This window comes from Schistocerca gregaria, chromosome X, assembly GCF_023897955.1.
Source record: "Schistocerca gregaria isolate iqSchGreg1 chromosome X, iqSchGreg1.2, whole genome shotgun sequence".
NCBI lineage: Eukaryota > Metazoa > Arthropoda > Insecta > Orthoptera > Acrididae > Schistocerca > Schistocerca gregaria.
In genome coordinates this window covers 723,914,316-723,930,561 of record NC_064931.1, presented here as the reverse complement: position 1 = coordinate 723,930,561, position 16,246 = coordinate 723,914,316, and the positions used below count along the sequence as shown (strand labels likewise).

General features: G+C 38.9%; 1 protein-coding gene across 2 annotated transcripts in view; it reads right to left on the bottom strand.

Annotated features, from left to right (window-relative positions):
• LOC126297739 (E3 ubiquitin-protein ligase HERC2) overlaps positions 1-16,246 on the bottom strand; it is a 752,343-nt gene that overhangs the window by 681,775 nt on the left and 54,322 nt on the right. For both annotated transcript variants that reach the window (XM_049988889.1, XM_049988890.1), the window contains 2 exons: positions 6,037-6,193; positions 4,768-4,938 (listed from right to left, as the gene is read on the bottom strand). In XM_049988889.1, the coding sequence (XP_049844846.1) occupies positions 4,768-4,938; positions 6,037-6,193 (328 nt within the window). The remainder of the gene's footprint in view (positions 1-4,767; positions 4,939-6,036; positions 6,194-16,246) is intronic.

Genomic DNA, 16,246 nt, shown 5'->3' with positions numbered 1-16,246 from the left:
ACATTGGTGGCTCGACCGTGCCAAACTGGCCCTTCGAGGGACACTCATGTGATATGGCCGTGACACAGTGTGCTGGTGTCAGGCGACGTCAGAATTTCATTACGCTGCACTGAGAGAACTCATGACCAGCCGCCATCACGTGAACGGCAGACAGAGATTAATCGTCTCCAAGCTCGCCTACTTCATCTCACTGCAGAACAGCTTGATGGAGCCCGAGTCCAGACAAGAGTGCAGGATACCATCCCCACTGAAATGGCATCCATATATCACATTATCAGAGAGAGATGCTACCGCAAGCGCCACCTTATAACGTCAGTAGAAACAGTAGAGGGTGGGCGCATCAACTCGCAGTATGCCATTGCTGCAGCATTACAGATCGTTTTACGCCTGGGACTCACAAACTGTTTGCGAGTACGAAGACATCCTGTGCTGTCTGCCTGACCCCAGCAGGGTGACGTCCTGCAGGCTCCCATAACTTTTGAAGACTTAACAGCGGCCTTGGTATGCGGCACCCCCAACAAGTCACCGGGCCCAGATGTCTTACCGAACAAATTCTACCGCACCTTCTATCCCCTGATGGGCGCTCAGTGGATTCAGATGTTTCAAGACCTCTTCTACGACGATTTTACCATCCCCACAGATTTCCTTGAAGGCATCATGATACCAGCTCCCAAACCAAGCGGTTCTCACCAATGTCACGACTATCATCCTCTCACGCTACTGAATGCGGATTATAAACTTTTCACCCATATCCTCTGCACTCGTCTTCAGACCACCATTGGACACACAATCCATCTTGACCAGACATGTTTAGGCGGAGACACAGGGTACTTGGCACCTACCAATATGTCACGGCACTGGCGGTGGGCTGCCGCCTCTGAGGCACTCTTGTCACCGTTGATTTTGATCATGCCTTTGATCTTATTGACCACAGTTTCCTACGTGCTGGGCTCCAATGCATGGGAATCTCGCAAGCATCAACAAGGGTGATCTTATGCATAATTCACGGGGTGCGCTCCCGGATTATGATCAACGGACACCAGATTGAACACATCAGTCTTGGTCAGTCGGTGCAACAGGGATGTCCTTTACCAGGAGTCTTATTTGCGGCGGCCCACAAATCTGCACTGCCTTCACCAATGACTGGAAGGCATCAGCATTTGAGACGTGACCTTCTGATGTGTCACCTTCACAGACGATGTGGTGCTCTTGGTGCAATCGAGCGACGAAATCCAAGCAACATGTCAGTCGTTGTGCCGCTACGGCGCAGTATTGGGTAGCGTCGCCAACATGCACAAGATGACATACATGGATGTTGTTAGAGGCCTTCTACACCCAACAGCCATCCCCTTCCAAAAGGTTCCCTAACTGAAAGCACTAGGGGTGCAGTTCTCCAGTACAGTTCACCAAACTGCGACAGCCACATATCGCCGGCTACTACAAAGGACACAGATGCTGCTCTGTGATAGCAGATACCGCAATATGGATATGGTTCTCCAAACGCATTATGTCAACCCTTATTTAGCGTCCAAAGTTAATTATTTTGCATAAATTTTACTGCTAACAGCCACCATGGCCCACACTTTAAAGGCGGCGTAAAGACAATTTGTGAGTGCAGGTTATGTATTCTAGGTTCGCTACACTAATATAAGGAGGCCTCCACGGGCAGGGGGCTTGGGGTTGACTCACCCTCACAACCGCGCACGGGCATTGTACCTATGGATGATGCGGCTCGCATGGACCACGACCTACAACAGTTTGATGGGGAAGCTGCTACAGATCGTCGTGTCACAAGATCTTCGTCCACCGGTCGCCATGGGCCACATAGCTGTCTCAGGTCCACATCAGCGATTTTCTGGTCGAACTGAGTTACAAGACTGAGGATCTACTGGCTACGAGAACGCCAAGCACAAGAGATTACTACCACATCTATCAGGCATGACAACCCTGTAACAACGTCAAACAACAACATCCAACCATCCACTGTACCAGGGTGTGGCAAGCCACCCACGCCCCAGACCTGCCCACGTACACTAATTCCCTGTGGTATATGGTGGTGAACAGCAAACTAGCCACACGCCAGCACCTCCATTCCACCTATCTCACCGACAACCCTTTGTGTCCACACTGTGCTGTCGTCGATTTGGACGCACGCCGCCTGACATGTGCTGTGACAGGCAGATGCTGGGATATTGTGCAGTGTATGCTGGTGCTCCTGTTGCGACAACGGCCAGGGCCTGTAACATCAGACGAACTCCTACACCCAGATACCACTTACTTTCCCACTATAAGAATGAACACCGTCAACTGGCTGAAGGGCATGGTTCTGTATTACATTTTGCAAGCCACTCCCGAAAACGCTTTGGACTTGTGGGTCCAGCTGATAACGACTCATGAGGCGTTCCACCACCATGCATTGTACTGCACATGACTATCAAACTATTTAGGCACATTATTCGAGGATCCTCCTGCCCATTGGGGTGTTCTGAATACTAAAAGGCACACTTAAAAATGATTCACGGCACACGATTGATCTTCAGAGCAAATAGTTTAGAGGAAGTCCCCCTTGCATTCATTACGCCTTTCCTTGATGCTGCGAGGGTGGGAACGGGACATTGAGGCCAGGCCTCGGAAGACAACCCTTGCCCTCTTTGTCCCTGACCCTTCTCTCAGGCCCTTATGGAAAAGAAAAAGATGGTATATGTGTTTCAATAAGATCACTGTTTTTATTTTATTTCAATGAAACAAAACACATTTAGTGACAAAAACACACATTTCCTTTGAGTCGCTAGACAGGTTTAAAATACCTTCACTGATTTCAGAAATAGCCCCAGAAAAATGTAGGCCTATTGAAAGGAATGTATAAGGTGGGTAGGAGTTGTGTAAACCAACACTATAGGTGGCCACCAATAAAATGTTCCATTATGTAGCTCACTGGAACAACAGACTGCTTCGATTTTTCATCATCTTCTTCCTCCTCTTGATAGATCTGCCTTTTTGAACTTTAAAACCTCACGCACATGTTCAAGTCTTTTACATTTTCCACGTCCATATTCTTTGATGTCATGAGATCTATAATGCCTTTATAAACTGAACCTCCTAAAAGTATTAAATGTCTTTTAACACACTAAACATTTATCAATTTTTTTAATAAAGAGATATGATGAGCAGAACCAAGCACTGATGTTCAAAATTAGTGAGTTGTTAAGCCCTGTGATAACAGGTGATATGAAAAAGCACACATGGTAGAAACTGGACTATAGTCTGCTGATGCTCCCAGGAATTGTTATCTTTCCCACATTCCCTATTTGTACTTTCTTATTCCCCATATCCCATTTAATTTATTGCTTTATTGTATCTGCTTTAGTTCAATATCTATAGGACTCTCACCTTCTACACCCCAAATAGGCGTGTTTTGCTGTAACATATTTTACACAGTAACAGTTGCAACTATTTAAGAAATTGCAAGGCGCTCTCACCACTTTCTCCAATCCTAAAAAAGAACTTGTCAAAATAAATTCCAAAAAACTATACACTCTGCCAAAGATTCCCCATCATTTATAACGATTTAACAATCAGAATGTTCAGGCATTAACATCCTTTTAGGTTTCAGAGGACAGTTATTTAAAATTCTCCATAGACCTGACTCTCGATGATTTTCTTTGAACCTGGATCCACAGCTGCTAAGGATTTTTAAGGTTCCATTCCGCTTGTCTCTGGTGAAGTGCAAGTGGGATATGGGAGAAAGTAGGGGGATAATGGAAGGGAATATTGAAAGAGTGGCAGGTGGTGGTTGGCGGGTGGTGGGTGGCTGGAAGTGAGAGGTAGCAGGCACACTGCATAGAAATGTGGGATGGAGAAGTTGTTGATGCATGAGGTAGAATTGTGGCACAGGCACTGACACCGATGTGCTCACGTAGTGCACTATGAAGATGGAGAGGAGTAGTGAATTGTGAATGGAAAACAGAAGATAGAGAAATGGGAGACTTCAGGCAAGAGCATGTGGATGCAGCATGAGTGAAATTAAGAGTCCTGGTGCAGGGAAGGAAAAGTTGGTGCAGGGCAGAGGTCTGATGGAGATCACCCCTGGAGGATTAGAGATAAAAGGATGTGTTACTCCAATCTACATAATTCAGAAACGCCGTTGTTGGAGGGATGGATCCAGATGGGACGGGCTGTGAAGCAGCCATGAAATGGAGCATATTGTGCTCAGTAATGTGTCCTCCATTGGGTTGTCAATGCTGTTCTTGGCCACAGTTTGGCAGTGGCCATTCATTTGAGTGAACAGTTGGTTGGGGGTCATACCCCTATAAAATTCTGTGCAAAAATTATAGCAGAGCTGGCATATGACACAACTGCTTTTACAGGTGGTCCTACCTCTTAAAGAACAGGACCTACGCCATGCAATCAGCCAGCACAATGTAGCCACACAGGTGTGTGTGTGTGTGTGTGTGTGTGTGTGTGTGTGTGTGTGTGTGTGTGTGTGTGTGTGTGTGTGTGTGTGCGCGCGCGCGCGCGCTCTGTCTTGAAAAAGGTTGATGATTCAATGCCTCCACTATTTGGTACAATTCCTTAAATTATATATTGTCACCAAATATGTTTAGGTAGTTGAAAATGGCCTAAGGCTGAAACTGAATGATTGAAAAGAAAGAAAGTGATAAAATCCTGCACTCTGCCTTCAATACTGCCACATTAGTTAAACAACGTTTAAATTAATAAAATTTGGTGTCTGTAAAATGCTCACTATATTAAACCTTAGTAAATTACCTATTATCATCCTGATATTTTCCCTTTTCCCACAGATGCAGCAATAACAATATAGCATCTAACATATAACTTAATGTTCCTCTCTGAATAGCTAATTCCAAAAGTAAACCAAGAGCTGTGTGACGGTCTGCAAGAGGAACTACATCCCAACCACGGCCTCTGTTCATATCTCTGAAACAAAAATAGCACAATTTCAGTTTAAAGCAAATTTTAATTCAGACAATAAAATGACAGGGTGATACTTAGAAAGGAATGTAGAAGAGTATTGGTCTTCCCCTCAGACATTCAGTTACCACCATAAGGTTTGGGACAGGAAGGGGAGGAGTATTGGATACATACTTAGAATAATAGGCAACAGAAACTGTATTACAAGCAGTCTTATCACTCATGAATGTCAAAGAACATAACAGGAATTAGAATTCCATTTAATAATTACCTTACAATACAAAAAATTGAGATAGCAACTGCTTCAATTTAGCTTTGTTTTATACCATGTGCTGTAGTGGTGTGTACATTAGAAGGCAGCCGCATGATGCATTCTGTGCAGAGAGAGAGAGAGCGAGAGAGAGAGAGAGAGAGAGAGAGAGAGAGAGAGAGAGAGAGAGAGAGAGAAATATGCAAAATGCTTTTCAGCCTCACCAGTGTGCTTTCTACCTCTGTCCCACACCTCACACTACAAGTGTTGCCTACCCTGGTAACTGGCAATGATGGGAAGAGCACTACACTGCTTCTGACTCTCCCTAGTATAATTCATATGCTCGGAATACTACCTGTGTTGCTTCTTAAAGTAATATTATTGCATTTGCTTGCCATCGATAATGAACACTGTAGTGGCTAAGTAACCTCATTATACCTAAATGAACATAAAAATCAACACTACATATTCTATGTGCATCCCAAAGTGCATAATACAGTCAGTTGTTGCAGAATGATGCTATTGGCTGGATTGTCATGTGGTGCACTGCTCCTTGCCACTGTGCATACCCCCAACACCCACCTTCTTACGTGCACACCACTACAGTGCATATCAGGTGATACTCATTTGAATAATGGCTAAACTAATGTGCATACGTACAGGTGAGGGTGAGTCATATTTTTATACACGAGGAAAAAAGATGAATGCAACATATTAATGACTGCCATGAATATTAAACCATTCAACATATTTTATCATTAGATACACTTAATTACTATCAACAACCAATATAAAATGCAAGTGAATGAAGCTTATATAATTTCCAGGCTATATATAACTTCAAAGCTACATACCCAAGAACAACTTGACGCAAAAACTTTGCTGACAACTCCAGAACTTCTAACCATACTGGTGAAACTGAACTTTCATCAAACAGGGTAGCTTCAGATAAGGACTGAAGAGCCTCAAGGGATTCACTCAATAACTCGCTGCAGACATCAGCTTCTTCACCTATTAAAAATGAAAGTATGACAGCTCACATTGTGTGACTCAAAAATGAACTACAATGTAATGTTATGCTATCACATGTTGAGGATTTCTAAATTTTCTGAGGTAATGAAACTGCTCTACTCTATAAAGGTTAATGTATGTAACAAGTCATGTTTAGTAAGAACTAACACTAACATCAACTACCTCAGTATTAAGACCAACAGGACAACTACCACACTGCACACTTTTAATCTGTGGAATTCTAGAAATGTAACAATATCAATAAGACAAAATCAGATTAAATTATCTATACAGGGTGTCTAACTTAAAGGTACAAACAAAAGGTGCAAGTAGAAATCAATGAAACAACCAAATAATCTTAATAAACAGAGCTCTGGAAATAAATGGTTTTCTCAGGTAGGATATATGGATTTTATCATACTTCCAGATAACTAAGAAGTACTGGTAGATAGCTTTTCAACAAGTGTTTCAGTCATGATTTGTCAACACCATGGCTTCTTCCCCCCCCCCCTCCCCCCCCCCCCAAACCTGAACTAACCTTTTTTTGTGTGTGTTCCAGCCCTGTTGATAGTTTTGAAGAACTAGAAGAATTCATTCTGGATGGTTTTCAATGCATTTGTAACATGCTTGGGATTTCTGAAGGTGTACAGGCATTTATGAGGATATGTACTGAAGCATGCCTTCACATGAATGGTTGTCATGTGGAACACTTGTTATAATGTGTATCCTCGAGGACTCAGTTATAGGGCGCTGAAGCAGTTATCATAATAAATCATATCTGTCGATATTATTGGTTTTTTCATTGTCCTTTACTCAATCATTTCCTTTGAATCTCTAATATAACACTCTGCACATGTAACTGGGTGACTTCAACTCACGTGAGAAACAAAGTGACTAAACAATCACTAAAAACACATACATAGATTTTCAGCTCCAAGCATCCACTTTCCATTATCATACAAGTCAAATTGTCCCTGATTCAACAAAAGTTATTTATCATATTATCATGTAGTAGCCACAGTCAAACCCAAATCAGGAAGCAGGGTCATAAACGAAGTACAACACACAGCACTGAAGGGATACTTATTACAGACACTAATGTACAGTTAGAACAGAACAGCCTCCTGGACGAATACTGCAGCTATTTATACAAACACTGAATATTCCAGAATATGCAAACATAACAAACATATGAAATTTCAAGAACCTTCTCGAATTGATAAATACTAAATAACAAATCTTTGCGAGTGGTCAAATTTGAACTGGTGACCTGCAGCGTGCCAGCCAGCAACACTAATCACTACTCCACATGGCACAGAGCACAGTTCAAGCAATAAAATTTTCCCCTTTAGCATTTCATCCAGGATATCATCACACCTTCTACATGAAAGGCATCATCAACTACTTACCATTTTCCTTTAAAATTTACTTCTGTGAATTAGAGCAAAATATGAAGAAAGGCTGATAGCAAAGAGACTACAATGTAACAACACATGTAGGTTGCTGGTGGACCACTAAACACGGATCTATCCTATACATTAAATTTAACATGTGCACCTCACATCATAAGTACAGCAGCCTGCATGGAAACTGGCCAGTGCCAGTTCATCCCATATCTATGACCTGAGCATGGAACACCACACCTAGATATGCCAGTATTTATCAACAATAGGATATTGCACAGCGCTTTCCACCACTTTTCCACCAAACATAAAATGATGTTATAATTCTACAGCATGGCAGCAGCACATATAAAGACAGAACATTTTTCTGCGGTGTATCCCAGACAAGCTCTCTTAACCACTATGTCATCTTGTTCATTTTCCTAGATTTCAGTGTGTCCTGATATAATTTTTTTTTTTGTATCATTTTCTCTATTAGACACATCTGCTAAATAACTTGAAGGGCCCTGAGCAAAACCAGATCAAATGAGAAACTTCCTCCCCTATTATTCCTCATCTAATCTAGTATTTTCTGAATAGTATACAAATTTTTGACCAAACCTTGCTATTCTCACATTGGGCTTCATAATGGAACCAAGACTTAAGAAAAATCAAGACACATTCATTGGATTTGTTGACATTGAAAAATCATTCTACATGGTAAAACAGTGCAAGATGTTTGCAATTCTCAGAAAAATAAGTGTAAGCTACAGGGAAAGAAGTGTAATATACAATATGTACAAAAACCGAGAGGAAAAAAATAAGAATGAGAGACCACGAATGATGTGTTCGGCTTAAAATGCATGTGGCACAGGGATGCAACCGTTCACCCTCTGTGTTCAATCTATGCACTGAAGAAACAACAACGAGTGGGTTTCAAATTAAGGGTAAAAGGATATCAGTAATAAGATTTGCTGAAGATATTGCTATCCTCTTTGAAGGCGAGGAAGAATTACGGGATGCAAGATCCCCTTGTGGTACCAAACCTCCATAAAAGTTTCCAACTTTAACCGTGAGTCCACAGAAAGCGGTACAGGTGATGTACAGTACAAATGGTCACACTTTCCAGCTTGAGACAGTGCAAGTTAAGTTAGCCCTTCCTCAGATTACCTTATGGACTTGGTGCTTAGGATTTCCTCCAACCTGTTCTCCACAGATTACTTGCTGATGTTGTCCCTCTAAGCAGTTCTTGTTGCACACTGGATTCTTTAGAAGATGAAAGCAGGCCACCTGTGATTATAACTGAAAGTGCAGGTAGCTAATCTACTTGAATTAAGTTCTGGGACGGCATTACAGTGCATTGTTAGCAAACACAATAAAACAATTCACAATGAAGTAGGTGAAGAAAGTTATTGCAAGAAGTTACTAAAACCTGAGAGCACAATTAAGTCGACAAGTACAGAGAACATACTCCGATTACATCCCACCATCAACTACCCTATCACGGACAGAGAGATTGGTGCCCAGCTGAAATCTCTTGCATACTTCTTAATGCTTCATAGCTATTCATTCATGGTCGATACCTTCATGATATTAATTTGTTTACTATTTTAACAGGTTTACTGTGTAGTGGTATTGTTGTATTAAAACTCTGATGACAGGAAGGCTTTGTCTAGTGTTTGCTGTGCCACTAGTGGACTTTGATAACTACTGTTTAATAAAGAAAATTCTGAGTTTTACACCAAAATGTATGAGAGTCCCCTATGTATAAGTTGCCAAGCCAGATCCTTTCTTATGGCCCGCATACCTCTCCTTGCTCCAGCAACTCACTACAGCACCATATGACTCCTCCTTTGTCCATGCTTACAAGGGAAACAGGTTTTGAATCCATAGTGATGTTTCTTACAGTGCTGTTTAGGGAGCAAATTACTTCTTCTAGATGTGGTGTCCCAATAAAATACAAAATTTAGAAAATAAAATGTTGTCCAAAATAAGAGGTACCTCACATACTCACCTTGGTGAGTTCTTTTCAAAGATGTTTTAACAAAATTCCAATTCTGAAAATAACTTGGTTACACATTCATAGGAGTAGCCTGTACATTTTGGCGTTACTTTATTTCTATGGAGTAAACATATGCCCTTCCCAGGAATCAGAAACAGTTACAGAATTTCATTATTAACTGCTCAAACACACAAATTTTCCACTAAATGGTTTTGTTTCAGATTTACCATAAATAAAAAAATCTTAGAACTTTACAGAACTATATCAAATGCATATTAATTTCCTGTTCTTTCATATCACTGTAACATTCAAATGTTATTTGCCATACTCTCTTAGTATTAATATTAATTTCAATTCTGTATTTCAGCAAACAACCAACACCTTAAATTTGACAAATAATATGCCATATTTCATAAACAATCTGTAAGACAATAAATACTCTTATCAAATGAACTGCTTCTCTCATGCAGTATGAAACCATTTAATTATTTGTAATAAAGTTCTTCTCATATTAAATCAATGTTAAAATTTTCTTGCTAAATAAAGTTTTGATATCAATCAGCTTTCAGACAACATTTTTACACCACTCTAAATACACAAAATACACCAGCACTTAAATTTTTTTCAGTGGATTGGTTCTCATAGAAACATTTTAACACTGCACACAACGCAAAGTATGAAGAAAGATGACTTTATTAGTGACTACTGTCACTCAAGGTACACAAATACATTACACAAGGGATATTTATTTTTCCATTTACCCCATTACAGAACATCCTTCCACCACAACTCTTTTAACAAGCCTTTATGACTACATGGTCATTTTTATAGCACATGCCACTGACAATTTATCTTTATTTACACCACTTTTCACTTGTTCATCATCAAATCTAGCGATCCTGGGTGTAGTGGATCTACTATGCCTCATGGTTTTTCTTCATCATTACGCAGTATCCAATCATGACTTTTTCTTTATTGAGAGGGACTGTGGTTCTGACTTTTAGTACCAGTTATCTGGTTATCATGACTTCAAACTTCCTATGATTCTGTGTGTCATCAATTTTATTGTAGGCATATGTGACAAAAGAAATATATTTTAGACACAACTTACAAATTATATTTTACAATTTCCATACTATTCAAATACTATCAATTATTTTCTTTCTCTGCCCAAGAGGGACACAAATATTTTTGAAATTTCCAAATAATTGGTTAATGAATCTACTCTCTTTAGATGCAAAACAGTATTTATTACGCCAAACCATTTCATAATAATAACAAATCAATCCCATGATAACAGTAATACTGATAAATTATGTTTATATAACATTTCATGACAACAGTAATGTTTACCATTTCTGTTTACAAACATCTTGTACTGTGCCATGCCCCTGCTTATGTCACCATGATATCAGCTGGGCAGACCCTCCTGACATGCCATTAACACCGAGCCACCATCTGACCATGGCTCTTTGAATATCTCGTTACACTCTGCTTTACTCACCGTCCACACAGAGTGCATTCAATTCAGGCTGTTTTGTGCATACAAATATTGATAAAATAAATGTTTTTCATAAATTTTTACGATTAGTTGTTTCTCGCTAATCACATCTCCTTACTCTTCAAGTACATACAGTAGCTTTTACTTGATATTTGGTCCTTTAACCACTCTCTATTTGTTTACAAAAGATGTGCTGCTTCTGGCATCTGGTATTCATTCTTGACATAGCTAAATAGTTTCTCCTTTGCTACTGCAATACTTTTTAATATTGACCATGTTATATTCACCTTTTAACAACTGGATCACAGAAATTTCCAGTTCTACTGTATTATAGTGACATACACTATTCATTACACATTGATCTTAAAAATTTTCATAATACATCTTTATCTTGTGATTAATACTAAATGATTTCTTATCATTTTTCGCTAAGCATATATTGTCCAAAAACACTTTCTGGTACTTCAAAAGCAAACACTTTCACCCTCCTTTTACAGCTTCATAAATTACTTTTGACATGTCAATAATATTGTTTGCCTTCTTATCACTCTTTGCAACCTTCATATTACTTGGAAACACTTCCAGGTACTCCAAAATCAAGTTCTTCAACCCCCCCCCCCCCCCTCCACCTTTTACAACTTTGTTACTCATTATAACGTCTGTTACTTTAGCTCTTATTTTTGTTCCTTTCTATAAGGTAATTTTATCTGTACTGGATTCCTGTTACAAACATTCAGTACTTATCTTCATATAACATCGAATTTGCACTTGTTTTCAAGGACTAGTAATATTTGCATACTTTGCCTAATTCATCATTACATTTACCTTCATGGTCATACTGTCCTCCTCAAAACTTATGTCAGCATGATGTACCATCAGATCATTTCCTACAATAAAACTGACACATCAGTCTGATACCACCATGTTGATAATTCTCAGTATTTTTCTTTATTCCTCATTTTTACTACTACTTGATTCTTCATTATTTTCATATTACTTCTCAAGGCTTCTAAGACCTCAAATCTCTGCAATGGTACAACTGGTACCCTCTCTATGCTCATTACTTGCTCACATGGTCCCCCATTTACAATGGTTCCTAATGTGCTACCGATTCCAGTGATCGCTATGGTTTCAATACCAGCAACTTTGACACTCACAATTATCTGATAATTGTTTTTACTTGCTTTTCTTATCTGTTTCCTCCTATTCACATTTTCTCTGACATTATCATTATACTGTCTATTAATAGTGAAATTTTGAACTCCCATCAAGGTTCTCTTGGTCAAAATTGTTATATTGTCTCTTATGTAAATGTAAATTTTCATCAGAGTTTTCTTTGTCACGAACATTATTTTCCGACCTACTTATTTTCTGGGAAAACCATTGCCACATCTCACTTGTGGGAACATTGTTTACTTTGTTACTGCTTTTGTTCCAGTTATCCTTTGACTTCGATCTTACACCCTTCCAACTGTCACCCTTCATTGCTTTTCCAGACAAAGCCAAAACTTGACACTGTGGCTTCAAAACATTTTTTTTTCTTTTTATTGTTCTCTATATGGTACATTTTTCTATTACTAAAAATTTTGTAGAAAGTATCTATTTTCACGTAGTGGCCTCCTTTGTCAACATTTCCACTACTATTTTTTACTTTCTACTACTTTTTTTTACTTTTTTTTAATTTCAAATTTAATGTTTTATTTACATTTTCAGCACAAAGGTCACTGTCTAAGCTATTATAATCACTGATCTCATGCTGAATGCCATTTACCTTCGCAAATAACTCCTTTAATTTACTTACAATAAATTTCTTAACAGGATCTTCTTTAACAGATATTGTGGTTTGTATCTGTTCATCTGTGACTAAGTTATAATTTACATCCAATTTTTCTCCAGTACCTCTATCTAATAGTTGGTATCATATCCCTTATCCAATTTCTTACTATTTCTTGGTATTTGAGCATTACCTCCATTCTTGGTATCATTTTCTACTCTTCCTTTCTATCTGACTCACTCATTTTACAGTTAGTATCTGTGATATTTTTACTCTGTTCGACCCGACTGATCTCATTTGTATTCACTCTATTGGTTAAATAATCTATTATAAATTTAGGTTATTCTTTAAAATTGACCAACTGTTCCTGTATGTCTTTAGTTTCTTTGTTAGCATCAGTTATTTCTGTTACTATGTCATTATTTTTATTGTTAGTATTCATAACGGATTCCTCTACGCTTCCATTTACATCTCAAAATCTTTGCCAATTTTATTTCCCTTAAAAGGTGGTACACCAGCATATACTTCTAATTTTTCATTGAAAGCTCACTGCATTTTATACTCATTTTCCTCAATAGTCTCCTCTAGTTTCTCCACAGCTTAAAACATGTCATCATGCGTAATTTTTACACCTTCATCCCCTTTAGTTCCACTGTAATTATTCACAACCCGAGTATTTGCTTCTTCAGTATTATCTGTTAAGCCCATAGTTTCTTGTGTCATTTCCCCCTCCTCACTTTCCACTAAGTCACTTATTCTGACTTATTGGTCTTTCGTACTGCTTTCTTCAAAATTCCTATCAGATACGGATGTCTTTCCAAAGATACTTATCAACATAATTTCAACAAACTCCTCACCAGTAAATTCTATTTTAATGTCAGTATCTCTATTACATGCTTCTATTTCTCCAGTCATATGCTTTATGAACCTGTTAGTACTCTTAACAGATTCTCCTACCTTTTCCATGAGAGCACTTAAATGTTCATCAGTATCTTCCCATGGCACAGCAAATTTCATACAGGATTTTACCCATTCATCGAGCTCTTCTTGACCTTTATAGATAAGGTCCCACATGTCCATAAGATTCCTAACGACTTTGCATGTTTCAGAATTAGCCTCCTTGATACACTGATACATGTTACTGTTAGTATCCCATACATATTCATCTAACTCGTCAGTTTTGTTACTAATACCCTGTATCATAAACCTCACTAATTCTCTCTTTGCTTCATCAAAGGCATTCAACACTGGGCACATTTTCCACTGTTCTAGTTGCACACCCTGCTCTTCCATTTTCCCTAAATTACTCATCTTGTCTGTCATTGTTTATTCTAACCTTTTTCAAGACTAACATATACTACAATATCTAATTATGAATATTGATATGAACTATTACAGCTCACATGATCCTCAGCTTACTATATGTAAGTTTTTGTGCTCTCCAGATGACATAGCTGGTTGAAGAATGAGCTGATGCCATGTCTGTACACTGAACTCTGGACTTGGCGTATGCACCCCCAACACACCCCATACTGCTACTGCCACAGTCAACTGCATTCCATGCACTACATACATGCAGTGGGGCATCCACTGGATATGTGACTGTCCTTGCCGTGTCTGTTGTCACTGTCTTCTTTCTTCTTCCTTGTAATGTCTTCTTGATGGTTGTTCATTATGTTTTGCTTGTCAAATATTTGTATTCATTGGACAAGAATTAAACTTTGGAATAAACTTTTTTAACTACATGATGTGCACAGTTTTAACTCAATGTTACTACCCACAAGCCACAGATTTCAGTCAATTTTAATACCCAGTTCCCTTCGTTTCTCTTTCCAACACACTTGATGCCTAATTGCAACTCCTACTCTCAACACAGATTTTCCAGCAAAATAGTTCTTGCTGACAAAAGGGATTCCATGTGCAAGGTTTGCCATGTGCATCCTGTATCCTCAACAGAGGTTCTTAAAATGTTTCCCCGTATGGTGATGCCATAAGCAAGATCTCATGACACACAGTACAACTGATCATACCTTCCCACTCAGGCTTGCATAAGTTAATCCTTTCTTGGATGACCTTAGCAAATCGTCACTTAGGATTTCCTCCAACCTGTTCTCCACAGAACACTTGCTGACATTGTCCCTCAAAGCAGCTCCTGTAGCACACTGATTTCTTTAGCAATTGCAAGCAGGCAACCTGTCATTGTATATAGAAGTGGGGGTAGCCAATTTACTTGAAATATGTCCCAGGATGCCATTATGGTGCATTTATTAGCAAAAGCTGTAAAACAGATTCCACTGAAGTAACTGAAACAATTTATCACGAAAATTTACTAAAAATTGAGAGCACTATTAAGACGACCAGTACAGAGAGCAGCCTCATTAAATCTAATTGCCACATATCAGAGAACATGCTCTCAGTACTTCCGATCGCTGATTGACGAAATTGGCATGCAGCCAAAATCTCATATATACTTTGTGAAGCTTTATATCTATTTGTAAATTGTCATTAACTTAACAATATTCATTTGTTTACTATTTCCACTGGTTTACTGCATAGCTGTATTGCCCTATTACAGTTCTGATATCAGGACGGCTCCATCTAGTGTTTGCTGTGCCAAAAGTGGACTTCGGTAACAAATATTTTATAAAGAAAATTCTGAGTTTTGCAGCCAAGTGTATGTGATTTCGATTTCCTTGTGCATAAACTGCCAAAGAATTTCCTTTCTCATGGCTTGTGTACCTCTCCTCACACTGATGGCTCACTTCTGCACCATATGGTCCCTCCTTTGTCAATGGCTGTGTGGGAAACAGCTTCCAAACCACTATTGATGTATTCTGCAGAGCCGCTTAGGGGAAGAAACTACTTCTACTAGCTGCAGCATCCCATTGAAATGTAAAATTTAGAAAATAAAGTGCTGTCCAAAATAAGAGGAAACTCACAATGTACTGTTGAATGGAATGCACATTCTACGGAGCACAGACTATGAATAAGAGCAAACCGAAAAAAGAATAAAGCAATGAGGAGTAGCAGAAATGAGATCTGCAATAAACTTAACATCAGTGAAGGAATTCTGTAACCTGGGAAGATAAAACTTATGCAAGGAGGATATAAGAAGCAAACTATCACACACAAAGAGAATGTTTGTTGCAAAACGAAACTGATTAATATCAAACACGTGGCTTAATTTGTAAAATAAATTTCTGAGGATGTGTGTTTGGAGGACAGTACTGCATCAAAGCGAATTAGGGACTTTAAAAAACTGGAAAAGGAGAGAATTTAAGCATTTGATAAGTGGTGCTATAGATGCATGTTACAAATTAAGTAGACTGATATTACGCAGACTGATAAAATGAGGAATGAGGAGGTTCTCCTCGGAGTCAGTGAGGAAAGGAAT